Source organism: Astatotilapia calliptera, chromosome 14 (assembly GCF_900246225.1).
Source record: "Astatotilapia calliptera chromosome 14, fAstCal1.2, whole genome shotgun sequence".
NCBI classification, from domain to species: Eukaryota; Metazoa; Chordata; class Actinopteri; order Cichliformes; family Cichlidae; genus Astatotilapia; species Astatotilapia calliptera.
Genome location: NC_039315.1, coordinates 22339332 through 22356079, shown reverse-complemented (window position 1 = coordinate 22356079; position 16748 = coordinate 22339332). Strand labels below are relative to the sequence as shown.

Sequence of the window (16748 nt, the reverse complement as noted above, 5' to 3'; positions counted from 1 at the left end):
ATTAAGACGAGAACTACTCATCAAGTGAATTTTATCCTGGCCTTAACTCCCAGAGGAAGACTGGGGGCTTTGGTGCACCGTCTTTCCTAGTTTACAACTTGAACTCTGTTCAAAGCCCAAAACGGCACGTTATTTTATCAGAGCTGAATGTTCCCCTTGAAAAAGGCAATTGTAGTTTCTTGACGGAAGTCTGTTTTGTCATGTGCAAGCAAAAACAAAATGTACATTTCTTTTCATATCTTTAGTGCCTCAGGTTATCATCTAATCTAAAATTATCATCTAATCTTATTGGCTGAAAACTCAGTTCAGTAGTGTTTTCCATTTATTTCTTGTTGCAAAGTAGTTATGTCACCTATGTTTAATCATCCCAAATTAAAGCAGCTAAATGTTCACCACCATGGCGGCATTGGCTTGCTTGTTCCTGCCTCTCAGCTTCAGATGGCAGTCACAGTGGAGGACAGAGACGGGTGTGATGTCAACACACAGATGGTGGAGAAGGGCCCCGTGCAGACTTACAGATGGCACCTTGATACCACATTGTAGTCCAACTACTTTTTTTTTTTTTCTTTTCCTGCTTCCCTGTGGAAAAACAAAGTGACTGAAGAGGTCTGAGTGAACTAAGCTAATTGTGTGGTCTGTACCACCAAACAAGAGTATTATCTCGGCATGGTATGGACATCCTTGTTAGCTGTTTATGTTCCAGGTCACGGTATCAGTTCTGAAACCTTTAAAGTGGTGATACTGCAAGCTGAATAATATTATAAATTGTTAAGAAAAAAAGAAAGCATAAAAGAAATATTCCCAGTAGGGCTGGGCCATATTATACCGTTCACGGTAATACCGGTATAATGTTAGGCAACGATAGGAAAATGAAATATCGCGATAGAATATGAGTAAAACGCGCATGCGCAGTGCCTTTGTTTTCATACGCACATGGCCGATTGTTGAGTGAAACAGATGAACCAGAATTGGTTTGTAAAAATGGTGCAACTTCCGTGATGTGGAACTGGTTTGGTGTTTGTCCGTCAGATACACAACAAAGCACATTTTTTTGCAGAACATGCAAGCGGCCGTTGTTATTGTCGTATTTGTCGGACTAAGATGCTCTTAAATCTGGGAGTAATCTGGGTCCTAAACTCCGTATACTTCAGGTCAAACAACACTGCAGCATCACTTAGAGTTAAAAACTGTCTAAATTCTTTCATCTTTAATAAAACGATCAGCATTGCTGCTTTACCAGGTGTAACTATAAAGTTTAACTTCCAGGCATCCATGAAAACAAAAGTTATTACATTTAACGGAGTTAGAAGTTAGCAGGAAGCTAGCGGAAGTTAGCTCGCTAGTTTCGCTAGTTACCTAAGCATGATATAGCATGTTCTGACTGAGAGATTTCTGGAAAAAAATCAAACGTACAGCTCTGCTATCACTTCCAACATAAATGAAGACAGGAAACTAAACAGCAGTGACGTTTGTAGGGTTACTGAAGTTGGGCTAGCTGGTATATAATGATGTGCTACGTGATCGCTGGCGACACAGCTATGTTAGCATAACATAAACAGTGAAGCTGGAGGACGAACACTAACACTTTTCCACTTATAAAAGTTAACGCGAAGGTTCTTCATGGTTAGAAACAAATGCAATCGCATGGCAGGATGCTGTAAACGGACCAAACTTCAGTCAGGTGAACAACTGAGATAATCCATCCACAATACGAGGTTAGTCATTACTATACTGCAACAACATGGGAATAGAGCAGCTGCCAGAGAATTCAACATTAATGAATCAATGGTACAGAAGTGGAGGAAGCAAGAAGAATGAGTTTAATAAAGTTTGATTTATCTGACTGCTTTGTTTCGCTTAATGTGCCTTATAATCCCGTGCACCTTGTGGTCCGAAAAATGCGTACTGCACACTGCAGTTTAATGTTGCAAAGCACCTCTTTTTAACTTCAGTGGATATTATACATAGTTATGCTCAGGATATGTCAGCCCATTTCTACTGGAAATGCCTTTTGGTTAAACTTTCAGCAAGGAATTTGTATTTGCACTGTTACATTTTTATAAAGCTTTAATGTACATAAAAACCAGCTTCTTGTTTAAGTGAAAATAAATGGAAGGTTGTCTTTTTGCGCTAGTAATGTTGTGGAGTTGTATTTTGTCTCGCATCAATTATATCGTCGGTTATATCGTTATCGCAAATTTTCAAATATATATCGTGATAAATATTTTTAGCCATATCGCCCTGCTCTAATTCCCAGGCTGAAAAGTGCTCGTCACAACTGCATGTCTGTTGCCTTTGGCTCCTTTCTCACAGTACATTTCGCAGATGCAGTAAATGGACTATTACCTTATCACTAGGCATTAGAGGAGAGTTATTCAAGGATAACTTTATATATTTTCCTTTTTCATTAATAGGCTCACGGGTCATTTTAATGAATTAATGTTATCTTTGAAAGCTGAAACATTCTATTTAATGGAAGCTTCTACATGCTGGGCACAGAACCTTAAAGCCTGGCTTTCATTCAATATCGAAGCTTTGATTAAATCCAGATGAAAGTGAGACTGTAAAGCTGCTTATAAGTCACTCTGCTTCATATAAGATGGGATCCAGATGTCATACACTGCAAGCAAACTTTGACAAAAGAAACAACACGCTCTTGTTCTTTTCCTTTGCCTTTCCCAAAGCATCCTTTGTAGTTCTGCAATTTTGTTGCTGCTTTCTTTCCTTTTTTAAAACACACAAGCTGTGTTTTTGTAGAGATGTTTTACCTACTTGTTCTTTTCTTGTTCTCTTTTTGAGCCACCAAAATGCTGACACTTTTCTTCAAGTGTAAAGCCACTTTAGTCTAGCTTACATGTTCTCGTTCTCCCCAAGATGCAATATAGTCACTTTAGCTATTCTCTGACTCATTTAGCATACCATCATTATGTTAGCATTACACTGAGTCATGCTTTGTTTTTTACTTATTGGTAGATGTTAGCATGCTAATATGTTAAACTGAGATGGGGAATGTGGTAGATGGTACGTCTACTTGATAGTTGTTAAAAGCATTTCAGCACTTTTCCATTTGCCACATGAAACCACGATATTTAACTTTGAAGTTTGGACTTCTTGTGAATTTTTGTGTGCGTATCCTGGACATAGTCATAAAACTCCATCCTCATAGCTCTTCAGAGCTTGACACTGTTCTGTGGTATTGACCTCCTATTCTGGATGCTTCTCCTCATCCTCGAAACATCTGAAATCACATGCTGTCCTAAGGTTGATGCGAAAGCACAGTGCATGTATACATTAAGCAGACAGGAGTCGGTGTGATCTTTATTTTAATGTGGTAATTATCCAAACCCACAAACAATCAGCTGCCTAACCAGTTGCAAGGCAGATGAGAGGACGGTACTGTCACATCACAACAGGAAGGAGTTCAAATCCTACAAGGTTGACTGAGATGTTTCTTTTCAAAGTGTGGATAAAAACGGGTGTTTAGGTGGCGTGCTTTCCAGATATATTCTACTATTAGGTCACCTTTAGGCCATGTAGAACGCTTCATACTGCAGCTGAAGCCCACTCCTTATTCTTACCTACGTTTTTAAAAAAAAAAAAAAAAAAAAAAAAATGGAACGTTACTTGACCCGTTTACTGATGCATCACTTGACCCACTTAACACCTTGTTTTGCCCGCCCTGAATTGAGTGGGGAGATTTTTCTCTGTGCTTGTGCTCCCTTGTTTTGCTCAAATAATGTAATGACAATAATGTCGCTTCCTCTTTCCGCTTTCAGTGTTCTAATTAAGAGACACTGATGGACTGTGATTAAATCAATTATTTTTCATCTGATTATTACTGACCTATATTTTTGCAGATTGATGAGCTGTCAGTTTGAAGAGCACTGCATTGTCTGAATGTTTTTGCACCCCACCCCCCACTGGCTCTATTAATTCTTCTATTTGCTGCTGAAATGATTGAAATACATCCCTTCTTTCAATACGTCCTCTATCTGACTTTCAGCCAAAGTAATACTCCGAATTAGCTCAGCTCTGGAGCTGGTCTTTTAAATCTCAGGCTTTATTGCAGAAAAATGCTGTGTTGTCTTCATCTGTTAAACTCAGTTGGACAACAGTGGAAAAATAATCATTGGCCATTCATTCCAATCGCGTCCAATCACGAAGGAATATGTCACTCACAGGAGCTCAGTGAATTCCAGCATGATGCCGTGATAGGAGGCCACCACAAGTCCAGTTGTGAAATTTTCCCTCTACTCTGTCGACTGTTGGTGGCATAACAAAATGGAAGGAACTGGGAACAACAGCAAGTCATAAGAAGAGTTGCAGATGTTATAGTTGCAAAGTGTAGGCCCACACCATATTAAACCCTATGGATTAAGAAAAGAGACTTAAGTTCATATGCGTGTGAAGGGCAATAAGTGTACCTAAGCGCCTGCAACTTCACATTGCATATCATTATTACTAATCACCAAATGTTACTGACAGTATCTCTGGTCAGCGCATTAATTTTTGCTTTCACCTTGACAACAAACTCTCAGACTGTCGTGCTGTTTAACATGTCCTGTTTAACTGCTATACGATTATAATGCATTTTCCAAAGTCCTCCTAATTCTATTCACCTAATTTAATAATTCTGTCTGTTTCAAAATTGGGGTACGTTATGGGGCAAATTATGACTTGTTCAAAATGTTGGTCATGAGCAGGAAAAACCTCAAAGAGCCTTTATTTGAGCTTTGTTTGTGCTGTTTTCCTCTTTTCTCAGGCCAGAATGTTCTGGCGTCAGCGACTCTCTACTCATGTGTTGAATATGCAGCTTTGCTTTTGTTTTTTGTTTCTTCATCTTGATATAAGCTTGAGAGCACTAGGGGAGCGTGAACACTGAAGCATGTTATTGAATATGCAACAGCCATAGGCCTTTGCTTATAGGTGAAACTGCATTAATTCTCATGAATACATGAAGGAATAGGCTTGAGGTCACCATGCTGACTTCAAATGACCTTTTGTGTCCCAGCTGAAATGAGATCTGCTTCCTTTTTTATTTTTATTTTTTATGATTTTAGTATGTTTGCCCACAATTACTAAATGATACCAAGTAAATACATTCACCAGCTATTGGTGAACCTTCTGTCACACTACACACACGTTTTTATCTTAAGGAGTGCTAAGGATGAAAAGTACTTGTAAATCATTACTAAAGTGTAACTGTTGTTCTTAGCCAAGTGCTGTTATTGTCTTACTAATGCATGTTGTGCAGTCTCAATTAGTATCTTTATACATTAATCACAATGTACCAGAATCTGTTGGTTGGAGTTATTTTCCCCTTGCGTCACCTGAAAGGTTGGTTTACATAAACACAGAAATTAAACAGTCAGTCAACTGGCCTGTTCTAACATGTCTCCAGATTTTTGGTTCCCCAGGAAACTCACCAGCCTCTTTCTCACGGTAATAGGAATTTGACATGCGTGCGCGTCTTTTCAGATGTCACATAACCTGGCTGATCTTTACATTAGGCAATTTAAGACTTGCAGAGGTTTCAATGCATTGTAATGCAGGGAACTATTTGGCTTTGTTATATTGTTTCTACTTTAATCATTATTTGTATTATTAATAAATATATAAATGTGAACAACATTGCACTGTTAACCTGTGAATCAGATGTGGTAAACACTGCAATCTTGTGATGCAGGTCTGTCATTAAAGTGCACAGGAAGTCATGGGGTTTTCTTAACAGTAAGCAGCAACAATGATTTGTTTATATTAAACACAAGAAAAGGAGGGTGTCAGAAATGTTGTTTGAAGTGCAATTGATCTTCCGTGGCCTAAATGCAAGACCTCTAGAATGAACTGGCTTTAACAGCTTTGATGTCAGTGCTCTCCCTTTGCTCCTTATAATAGGCTTTATCACCCATTAGCAAGGTCTCCATGGAGCTCAGTTACTAGGTATCTATTGCACATCTCAATAAGCATGTCAGAGTATTGGAACATGACATGCAGCTGCAGATTTTGCATTGTCAGAACTTCCTGGACCTCCTCTTGTTTCATTATGTATGTAACCCTTGGGTCATCTACTGAAAAGTTTGAGTGAGCATTTTCTCTGCATTCTCAGCAGGTCCATCCTCACTAGTTATCTTGTTTTGGGTTTGTTTTTTTTTGTTTTTTTGTTTTTTGTTTTTTTTTTGTTTTTTTAAATGGTCTTGATTACTTTGCAGCAGATGTGTAGAGGCAACCCCCCCCCCCCCCTTTTTTTTTTTTTTTTGTTTTTGTGAAGTATCTTTTTAAGAATATATTATTCACAATTAGCAGGTTTGCGTTTGGTCTTGCAGTTCTCTGCTGCTCGGTCTCTTTCAGTTCCCTGACCAAAGGAAGACGATGTTTTCTGCTGGGAAACTGCTGAAGCATTTCCTCCCCTGCTGACTGTTTTCTCTGGGTGTACTTTTGATTGGAGGAAATGAGGCAGCAGAAAAGAAGATGGTAAAAGCTGTTTAGGGGTTTTTCCATGCACCCCTCTCATGTTCTCCTCCTCTCCACACAAGTTCAGACACCTTGTGACAGACAGTAATGGCAGGAAGTCTGCTTCTCGTGTGACGAAAGCTTTGAGCACTTGTTGACTTTGCCGCTTAATCTGTTTGAGTTCAGAATGAGGCCATTTAGGTGACAGGATCTGAAAAGTTGCTCTATTCTTCTGATGTGTTGCTAAATATGCAGAAAGCTCTGCTCTTCTTACTGTGTAATTTTTGAAAGATTTTAATCAAAGTTTCAGTTTTTGTGGCTCGGTTGTTGTGTCTGTGACTCAGTGAGTCACTGTGACAGAGCAGCCCACACTGCTTATGGTGGTTACATTTCCACACCTACTGTGGTCAGAGGTGTCACATCCATGTTGGCAAAATATGATAGTGTAGCTCCAGTCTTGGCTGAACATGTATTCAGTCTGTGGTGAACATCACGACTTGTGCTGTAATTAACTAGGCTTCACTAATTCATTGCATCTTATTTAAGAATTAATTGTGTCCACTGGGCTGTATTTGGCTGATGAGTTTTTGCTTAGACATTATGCTGATAAAGGGATTAATGGAAGAGCATTTCTTTCTTTTATTCAGGCTTGAGGAGATGAGCGATGGGGGTATTTAACCCCAAAATGAAAAATGCATAAGCCTTCCATTTTAAGGTGACAAATCTGTGCTCTCGGTGCTGCTCCATCTACTTACGATGATATCATTCATCAAATAGGTGGAATTCTAAAGGCCCGTTTGATGTTTATCTCAACTAAAGTAGTTATGGCGTGTAATATTTTTTTGACTTTGAGAGTACAAGTGGATGTAACACTTTCATGAATGGAAGCTTTTGGGGGTAAACAAGTTATGACATCAGCCTTTCCTGTAACAACATGGAGGGGTTTCTGTGGCAACCGGTTGGAACATTATGTCAACAAAGAGATGGCATGACAGTGCTGAAAGTGTTTTTTAGTTTGCCTTTGTGATCACACCAAACTTTGCTGTGTCAGCTTCACATTTGTTTTCCTGTCTTAAAGGCTTGGTCGACAAGCCCAAACATAAATCCATATTTGTTTTTTGTTCCAGTGTCGGCAGCAGAAATGTGAAAAGCAGCTCTTTTCAGAATCTCGAATTGTTTGACTTCTGTTCATTTAAAAAAATATTAATTAAAATCATTTGTTTGTTTTGAGTCTTTGGCGCTTGAACTGTGTAATTCCACTAACTGAACTGAAACTCCAAACCACTGTGGGTTTTTGTTACAATCCCCAGCTAACATTTTGAAGATGTCAAAAGTGTGTGCGTGTGTTTTCCTCACTGAAGAGCTGAGCTGAATTTTGATTTTGATGCCTTTTTTTTTTTTTTTTTTTTTTTAGTCATTTTGACCAATCTACACTGTGCCTGATTTCAGCTAAAGCTGCTTACTACTGCTATTTTTCCACATCAACTTTAGAAAGTGTTTGGGCAGTGAGTTGAAGCATGTGAGAGGTTCCTTTCTCATGTGTATCACACAATGGGACATAATCCAATTTGCATTCTCTCTCACTACTATAAATACTGCGGTTTAACAAAAACATGCAGGAGGTGGGACACATGGGATTCACTCATATGACCTACGCTATTTCTGCTTATGAGATTGTGCTCATAAGCTTGTAGGTTAAAGACTATTTAATGTCAGACTTTTTTCCCACATAACTCTCTACTGATTAATGTCCTTTTTTTTTTTTTTTTTTTTTTTTTTAGGGCTGCATGTTTCAACAGAAAATGTTTGTTTCAAAACTGCTTATCAATTAGGACCCTTTTGTTTGTTTATAAACAGACTTGATGTGTTGTGTGTCGTGCCAGTAAAAGAACCTGAGACATTTTTCAGTTTCAATTCAATGTGTTTGTGCGCACACACAGGATGACGCAGAGTAGCAAGTGGTCAAGTGAAGATTGTGTGAGGGTCCACGAAGAAGCCAAACGTCTTACGTTAAGGCCACATTATCTGTATGTACACCCCTCCAGAATCTGGCCAGAATAGCAAGTATTCTCTCTGGCTCTCTGTTAACATTTCTGCTGCACCCCTGATGACAACACATTGGCTTTAATGTGCAGGCAGGTGGCAATTCACTTTCTTTTTTTTCTTTTTTTAATGTCATGATCAAACATGTCAAACTCTTTGCTGCCTCAAAATGAGGATTTTTATGCCATTAGTGTTTTGGCAGATTTGTAGATATTTTTCCGTAATTATGCTCCTAATCATGTCCTTACAAGGCTCTGATCTCTTTCAACTTGGCAGACATGGTTTGAGAAGAAATGTCACTTATAATGGCCATGGCAGCATGAAATAGTGCTCAGTCTGATCAAGGTCTAAATCCCTTAGGCTGCTTTGCAGCAGAGAGGCTGGCTACAAAGTAGTTTGATTTTGGCCAATATACTGGTGCAGTATAAGGTGATTAATGAACACACCTGTGCATTGTGTTGGACACAAGAAGTGAGTCTTTGTAATCATGTGATCTCTGTGCCTGGTTTTATTTGACAGCAATAATTTTATATCAGTCATTGAGTAATTATATTAACTGTGCAAGTATCAGTGAATTGATTTTCATTTCTTCAACACAGTACAAGCAATGAATTTGACAAGTACAGATCTTCAGACAGTCGATAACCTTTAGCATGACTAACTGTCCTGTAAGAGCACAGATTTTTTTTTTTTTTTTTTCTTATGAAAAAATGTTTGGCTTGTTAAGATATAATACTTATACAAAAGGCTTGTAAACAAAGCTGCTGCATTGGAGAAGTTACATTTAACACTTTTCATTTTAACCCACAAATCATTTATAACACACTGACTGACTGTCTTTGCGGTCCTGCTGGGGTGAGCTAGATTCATTATTGCCTGGGTCTAGCCCACCCTTTTCAGAGCAGTTTCGCTAATAACAGGAAACGTGGCCCATGCTGTAGATGCTAATGAGCAGCTGTCCAGAGACTGAGACAGCCTGATTACAGCAGGAAGAGTGCAGAATTACTGCATGTACTTGCATTTGAAACATCAGATGCAAGTACGCTACACACTAGCAACCGCTGCAAGGAAAAAGGAATATAACTAGCTTGAAGCAAGTCTGCATCTTGCTGTAGCCTCTTATTCATGTTTGTTTGCCTCTCATCGACACGGCTTGTTCACCCTGCCATTATATATGCATCATTTGCTGCTTTGAAAACACAAAGTTGCACTTTCAACCCCAGATTTGGTTGATGTGTGTTTTGCAGCTGCAGCACAACAGGCTCCATCGTGTCCCTGGAGAGTGAGGTAAACTTGTGATAACAGTCCGCACCGCTGTAATATCATTATTGTTATTATAGCTGATTACAAAGTCTTTATGCTGAATCAGCAGTAGGCTCATTGGTGAGGATTACTCATAACTCTAGTTATTCACACATAACACAGACTAGTCTTGCCTACCATGTTTACTAAAACGACATCAGACAAGGATGAAAGGAAAATCAAGACTTTTTTTTTCTTCTGAAGTATAATGTGCCTTGCTACTCCACCATGGTTTGTAGCCTTATTAATAGTGAGTGCTGGCAGTGTAAGACTTTCAGATAAGGTGCCAAATGATGCAGAGACCCCCTGCACATTATTAAAAAATAAATAAAGTGGTAGTGAGGACAATCATGTTGCTTTACCTGGAGGTTTAGTTGACATTTTGACCTTTTTAAAGTTTCCCAGAGGTTGAAAGGTTTTTGCTAAAATGTCACAGTTGTATTATTACACGTACACTTGTTGGTATTGCTTTTGCATTTCCTCATATTGGCCTGATTAATGGGAGAGGTGGTGCCTGCACGCTGTCTTGTCCCAGACCTATTATAAGTGGGTGATATATTCATGTTCTTGGTCATGTGATGTTCAATAGATAATCACTTTACCAATGTTCTTTGCCATGTTTTTTTCCTTGATCATATTGATGAAAAGCTGCTAGCAGTCCCAGTTGTCATTGGAAACATGCACAAGGTCTTAATTTGAAGCTGTGCTTTTTATCAGGACGAGCTTTTCAAGGCAGCATGTGTTTTCTATTAAAGTGCCAGACATGTTACTCCATTTGTTCCATGGGTTGTCAAACACAGCCTTTGTGGTTTCAACAATTTGTTGCTGCGTTGTTTGCTTCAATATTAACGCTGTTTGTAATTTCTCACAGGATCCTTCGCAGCCAGTGGGATGTTAGAGCTCTGGAAGCCGGACTGACTGAAGGAGCATGGTGAAACACCAACCCCTCCAAGTCTATGAGCGCCAGCTTTGTTTGTCATGCATCACTGGGATCTATGGTTGCAGATGGAAACGCTATCAACGCTCCCATGATGACACCACCAAGGTGAGAGGCCCCTTATTAAACAATGCAGAAACCTTACCATTTCTGTACAGTACATATTGCTATCCATGAGTTCCTTTCTGTAAAAGAGTAATGCCTCACACTGTACCATAGCACATAGTTCAACAACAAGAAGGGATTAAAAAATCATTTGTAGTCACCATCACTTTGTCAGTGTGGGATTATGTAAAGAAACTGCATAAAACTTGGACAAAATAAATCCATAGAAGCGTGAATACTTTCCGAAGTTGATTGGGACAACCTACCTGGCGAGTACCACGCAAACCAAGGTTTATTTGACATCACCTTCACTGTCCACTGTCAATCTGGTGCTGAGTGTTTATTGCACTACTTAGCAACTCTGCTTATATTGTGTGGGGGGCAAGTCCGCTGCTGTATGCCAAGAATGGAAACAACTTGGGCAGAAGCCCCCAGAGGCTGACTTCATGGTCGTTATGTTGGCCTAGCTGGAGCAACAAATATTACAGTAATGTCACAGTAGGTTGATTCTGTTTGACTGCTGCAACCCCCAGAGACTGTCATCCACTACCTTTGTTTGCTAGCTAAGCACTGACAATTCAGCTGACGTTACCTGTTTCAGAGTGTTAAGATGGGCTGCTGCATACAAACAACACGAGACTGACATAACCAAAACTCTGCTGATGTGACTGGGAACCATATTTTTTCTATTAAATGTAACATAGTCAGAGTTATCATTCATAACATTCCTAATACACTTTAGGGAAACCTCTGAGACAGGAGCACGCTACATGAATTAAAGGCTTTGTTGTCAGATTCAGTTCAGTTTTTTCCTAATTTTATTACAGAGTTGCTGCTCACACAGGTTCTTTTGACTATAAAAAGTCAGGTTACACTGAAATTAAAGTGAAAGGAAAAATTTGCAGTTTTTGGGATAGCCTGCATTCAAACCCATACAGATCATAGAATGACACCATCACAGCAATTGCGACCTGTTTATTTACAGTGTATTCTCAGGTTTGTCTAATTGTTTTAGAGATGCATACTAACGACACTAGCAGCCAGTCTGTTAATTGAAAGAATGACATTTGACTGACCTGATTTTTTTTTTTTTTTTCTTTCATTCTAACAGAGCTTTTGTTTGTATAGAAACTCTTATGATGGCTGGATTAGTGTATAGATTTACATAACACTGTGTACAAGAAGGACATCAGTAGGAAATGGAGTCAGTGCTGTCCCTGCTCTCATTCTTTGTTACAAGAGAATTTGAAGCTGTTCACGCACTCACGTGTGCCAGCGCACAGTTGTGGATGAATGAGATCCGATCATCTTGTTCTGTGCGCAATTTATTTTACCAAGGTCAGTTTCCCACAGTCCTTAGAGAATTTCACTCCCTTTCCACAAACAAGGTTTTCTGTTATTTATTGCTTAGTAATTAAACTCACTTACTTGGCTTTTTTATAGATCTTCCAGTGACCTTCAACCTACATTTTTAAGAGTAGCATCTTTATTAAAAAGTTGGCATTTCTCCTTAAAGTTTAATTGCTAAGTTTAAAAGCTATTATTATTGTATTGCTACAGTAATGTGGTGTGGGTTTTTTCTTTCTTTCTTTTTTCCTCACAGCCCTGAATAACAAGTTGGATGTGTAGGAGTTTTTACATTTTCTGTTGAATATACTACTGAAAAAATGCACAAATCCTATAAAACTGTTCTTATTCTTCCAAAGAGGTGTGCTTTTATATCCACACCATGATCTCCAAATACCCTAATTTACATACTAAGAAAAATACATGTGACCATATTATGTCCTTGCTGGCTTCTCCCTCATTCAATAACCTTGAGCTTTCTATGGTCAAGCTTGAAGTTATAATACTCCATTGTTTCTACCTGTATGTCATCACATACACTCTGCACCCTTTTTTTTTTCTTCTTTTTTTTTTTAAATTTTAAAAAAGGTTGATTTAGATTTTGTGCGCGTGTTGTTATTATTGAACTTCAAGCTTGTCACGTAAAGAAAACCCTGCAAGCATTCTGTAGAAGGGTCTCATTTATCACTGACAGGTCAGCAGACCTTGGGGTCCAAGTCATTTGTAAGTATAAATGCCTACATGGGGGAAAAAAATTTTTTAAACAATTTAATTTTGAAGGCTCATTTGGCTCATTTTTATAAAATTGCAGCACCATTAATATTAGCTGGATGCCAAAAGTATTGCATAAGGTGACCTTTCTTTCTGCTATTTTGGAAGGACACTTTGGTTATGTTGCTCCAACAGACTCAAACACACAGCACATGTCTTTGTTTACATTCATTTATTTATGCCCATATAATATACTCTAAACTGGCAGAAACAAAGGGCACAAGCGGGGACACACACACACACACACACACACACACACACACACACACACTGATGTGAGCAAATTACCTATATAAACCTGTTTAGGTGTATAAGTAAACACACAGAAATAACACAGCAAGGCAAAAAGGGTATATTTACCCGCATTTCATAAATGGAATACACTGGACCTCATTTTTTCCTCCTGTTTGGAGGGACCTGGACACAGTGTAGCTCTGTTTCCTGTTACAAGCACAAATGAATAAATGTTACCAAGTCAGCACCCCCACTCCCCCAAGGTGCTCATCCTTTGTTTTGAACCTGTGGTGCTGGGTAGCACTTATCTTGTCTCCAGTGCAAAAATGGACCCTTCAGTCTATTTTAATTCATTTGGATTCATTTAATATTTAAAATTGTCAGTGCTGATACTGGAAAAAAATTACTGTTGATTTCCATAGAGAATGTTTCTTAGCTTACAATGTGGTGATTTCATAAAAAAACTGCACCTTCACTGATCTCTGTAAGCAAACTGCGACTTGGAGCTGGTGTCAGGTATGTGTAACTGGACCTCAGCGAATCACAGGAGCTTGACAAGCAAGCAACAACTATAGACCCATTTATAATCCACAAGTGGGTTGTGTAGTTTCTCTCCCTTTTTCATCTTTGTTCACTCTAATGAGTCGTTCGGGTTGACTGGCTACCTTAGTGACGCTGCCTCCTGTCTGTTCAAGGTGCTTTGTAGGAAGACTGCCAACGTCACACAGTGCAAGCCGATCTGGCCTCTCAGTAATAATTGAAAGTATTTCCATCTAGCCAGTCTTTACAATTCAGTGGGACAAAGGCTTCAAAAATAGAAGCAAAGCTTTGGTAATCTTGTGGTCTACATTTGCCCTGGCTTGTGAAATACTGGACAGGAGCTAGAGCTAGCAGTTACTTGAAGCGATTGCTGCTCTGCAACATTGAATTTTTGTGCTAGCAGATAAAAAGGGAAGATATTTGAAGACTGAACAGTATTAGATTATAACAGTTGTTCCTTTTCTTTGGAACTGATGAACAGCAGCTTATTTTTACGAGTTTTAGTTTTTGGACCAGTGATTTGACAGACTAGACATTTAACATTAGTCTGTTTGCAGCATTGGACCGGTTTGTCCGTCTCCTACGCACTTGTTGGATTAAATATATGTGCAGTGTATTTCTGTTCTGGACTGTTGCCTTGGACATGAACATTTTGCAGATATCTTTTTTTCCTCTGCATTTACAGTCTTTTTTTTCTCTTTTTCTTTTTATGGCAGACGCAAATTATTATTGTTAAGGAAGTGAAACAAAGTACCGCAACTCTGCTAACATACTTACTTTATCTGCTTTGATTAGAAAATCCCTGAACTTCTTCCCAGTGTGTGCGTCCTCACCCCTGTAATCCAAACAGTGACTTTTCAACAAATTCTAAAATGTGTGGCCTCCTTCAAACAAGTAACATCTAGTAAATGTCTAAAGTTAGAGCTATTGGACAGTGACACATAGTGTATATCTGCTTCTGTACACAGAGGATTTTAAATCAATCAGCATGTAATTGAAGTGCATTCTTTGTTTTTTAGGATTTTTTTTTTTTTTTTTTTTACATGGTCTCCTATCCAGACCTTCCTATGGTTGGAAACATGTTTGAACATTTGACCGAGAGTTTACTGATCTACAGGGTTGAGATGGGTGTACTTCATGTTTCAGGAAGAAATGCTGGCTGTGTGTACATTTCTCATATATGCAAAATTACTTGAACTGAATCTTGTGTATGGAATTCGTTTTTTTTTTTTTTGTTTTTTTTTATGATAAAAGTAGTAATGTGGCCTTGAATTATTTTTCCCACTCATGCTATTGGCAGGCTGGTAATATAGCTGCATTTTAAAATGCTTACTCGGCTTGTGTGAAATGTCAGAGACTTAACTGGATCTGCTCAGGAATGTGACAAGTGACTGAGGTGTTATGTCCAGTGAAGATGGAGGCAAGGAGAGCGGAGCATGTTAGGTTGGAGTTTACAGGAAAAGGGTTTTTTGGGGGTTTTTTCTGCCTGTATTGATCTGTGGTAGCAGAAGGAAATTAAGCAGCATCCTGCAGTGTTGGCATGTTTAATTGCAGCATACTGTGTCAAGCTGCCATGTCTAATTAAATGTATCATTTAATTGTTTCTTGCAGAGCCTGACCAATGTCTAGGAAGTAAATAAATCTGATATCTGTTGAATACATTTGGTGACACAATATGCAATATATCCAAAGCATAAAAAAACAAAAGACTATTAAAGTTGTGACATTCCACCATTGGGCAGTTGGATTAGCTTTTTTCTTTTTTTTTTTTTAATCAATCTGTAATGTAAATGTGTACTTAAGAGAAGTTGTCATTAACACCAGAAATAATCTGAGCAAATAGAGTGAAATCAGAGCACAGCAGCCAAAAATGTTCCCGGCCTGAGGAGGTGAAGCTGCAGACAGAGGAGCAGAGGAGCAGGTTCAGTGATCAAAGCAGATTTGGACAAGATGATGAATTTTGACTGTGTTACTTTCACAATAATTATTTAAATGTGTCTTTCTTTTTGTAGCTCGGTCAATTTAAGATGTAGTCTGTGAGAATGTGTAGTTCAGTCTGTCTCACAGTGTGCACTCTGTGTTTGTACAGTATTTATTTTAATGTCACAAATTATCAAAATTAGTTTTTAACTTGTGTTAGTTATTTTGGTACATCTCCTCGTATTTATTAAATTTTTAGGGATTACATTAGATTGTGATCTCAAATACTTGTTTTGTCAAATCTTAATTAAAATTTGACAAATGAAATGAAAATGAACAACTTGAAGAAATTAACATCTTTGCTGTTACTGCTGTTGTTATGCAGGAACTTAACAGCCTAGTTCTGTCTGGGCTACACTTACAAATCAGATGCAAATGAAAGTATACACAATAGGCCATTTGCAGTTCTGTATAATAATCACACATCACGTGTTTTCTTCTGTGCAACCCTGTCCAAGTGTTGTTGTAGAACAGCTCATGGGTATAAATAGTTACCATCTTGAGTGTGAAACTGTGTAGACTCGATCCAGTCTGGCATATTGAGGCATTGTTGGAGAACACAGAACAGATTGAATCAGCCATATTGGCAGTTAGCAGTCACCCTTACAGTGAAAAGAAGGACAAAAGATCAAAACCTCTGTAACCACTATAGGTAGCATATTACCCACTGATACCTTGATTGTGCCGTCTTGTTAGATATGATGATGTTCAGTATTTACCTGATTTCCTTGCTTTAAATTTGACTGAGAACCAATTATCTGTCACAAAGTACCAACTGGAAGGAGCTAGCAAATCTCCACAAAAGCTACCACAGTGGATTCGAAATGATGCGGTCAAGGAGTGATTTCACTGTAGACCTTCAACTTTGATTCCAGGGGTCTAACAAAAGTAACACATCAACAGTTTGGGAATTAAAGACCTTTTGTGGTAGTCCATCCAAATTTACAAGCTCTAAAGTGGATTCATAATAGGATTCCTTTTAATGCAAATTCAATTGCTGCCTGAAAGTATGGAACCCATGGGCATGACCATTTGCTGA

General features: G+C 38.5%; 1 protein-coding gene across 4 annotated transcripts in view; it reads left to right on the top strand.

The window, feature by feature from the left end:
* The window catches only part of gdpd5b (glycerophosphodiester phosphodiesterase domain containing 5b), a 44412-nt gene that overhangs the window by 7481 nt on the left and 20183 nt on the right, over window positions 1-16748 (top strand). For all 4 annotated transcript variants that reach the window (XR_003274376.1, XR_003274377.1, XM_026191300.1 and 1 more), the window contains exon 2: window positions 10667-10840. Coding sequence is in view for 2 of the 4 variants with exons in the window: in XM_026191300.1 (XP_026047085.1) it covers window positions 10724-10840 (117 nt within the window). In the remaining 2 variants the exon portion in view is untranslated. The remainder of the gene's footprint in view (window positions 1-10666; window positions 10841-16748) is intronic.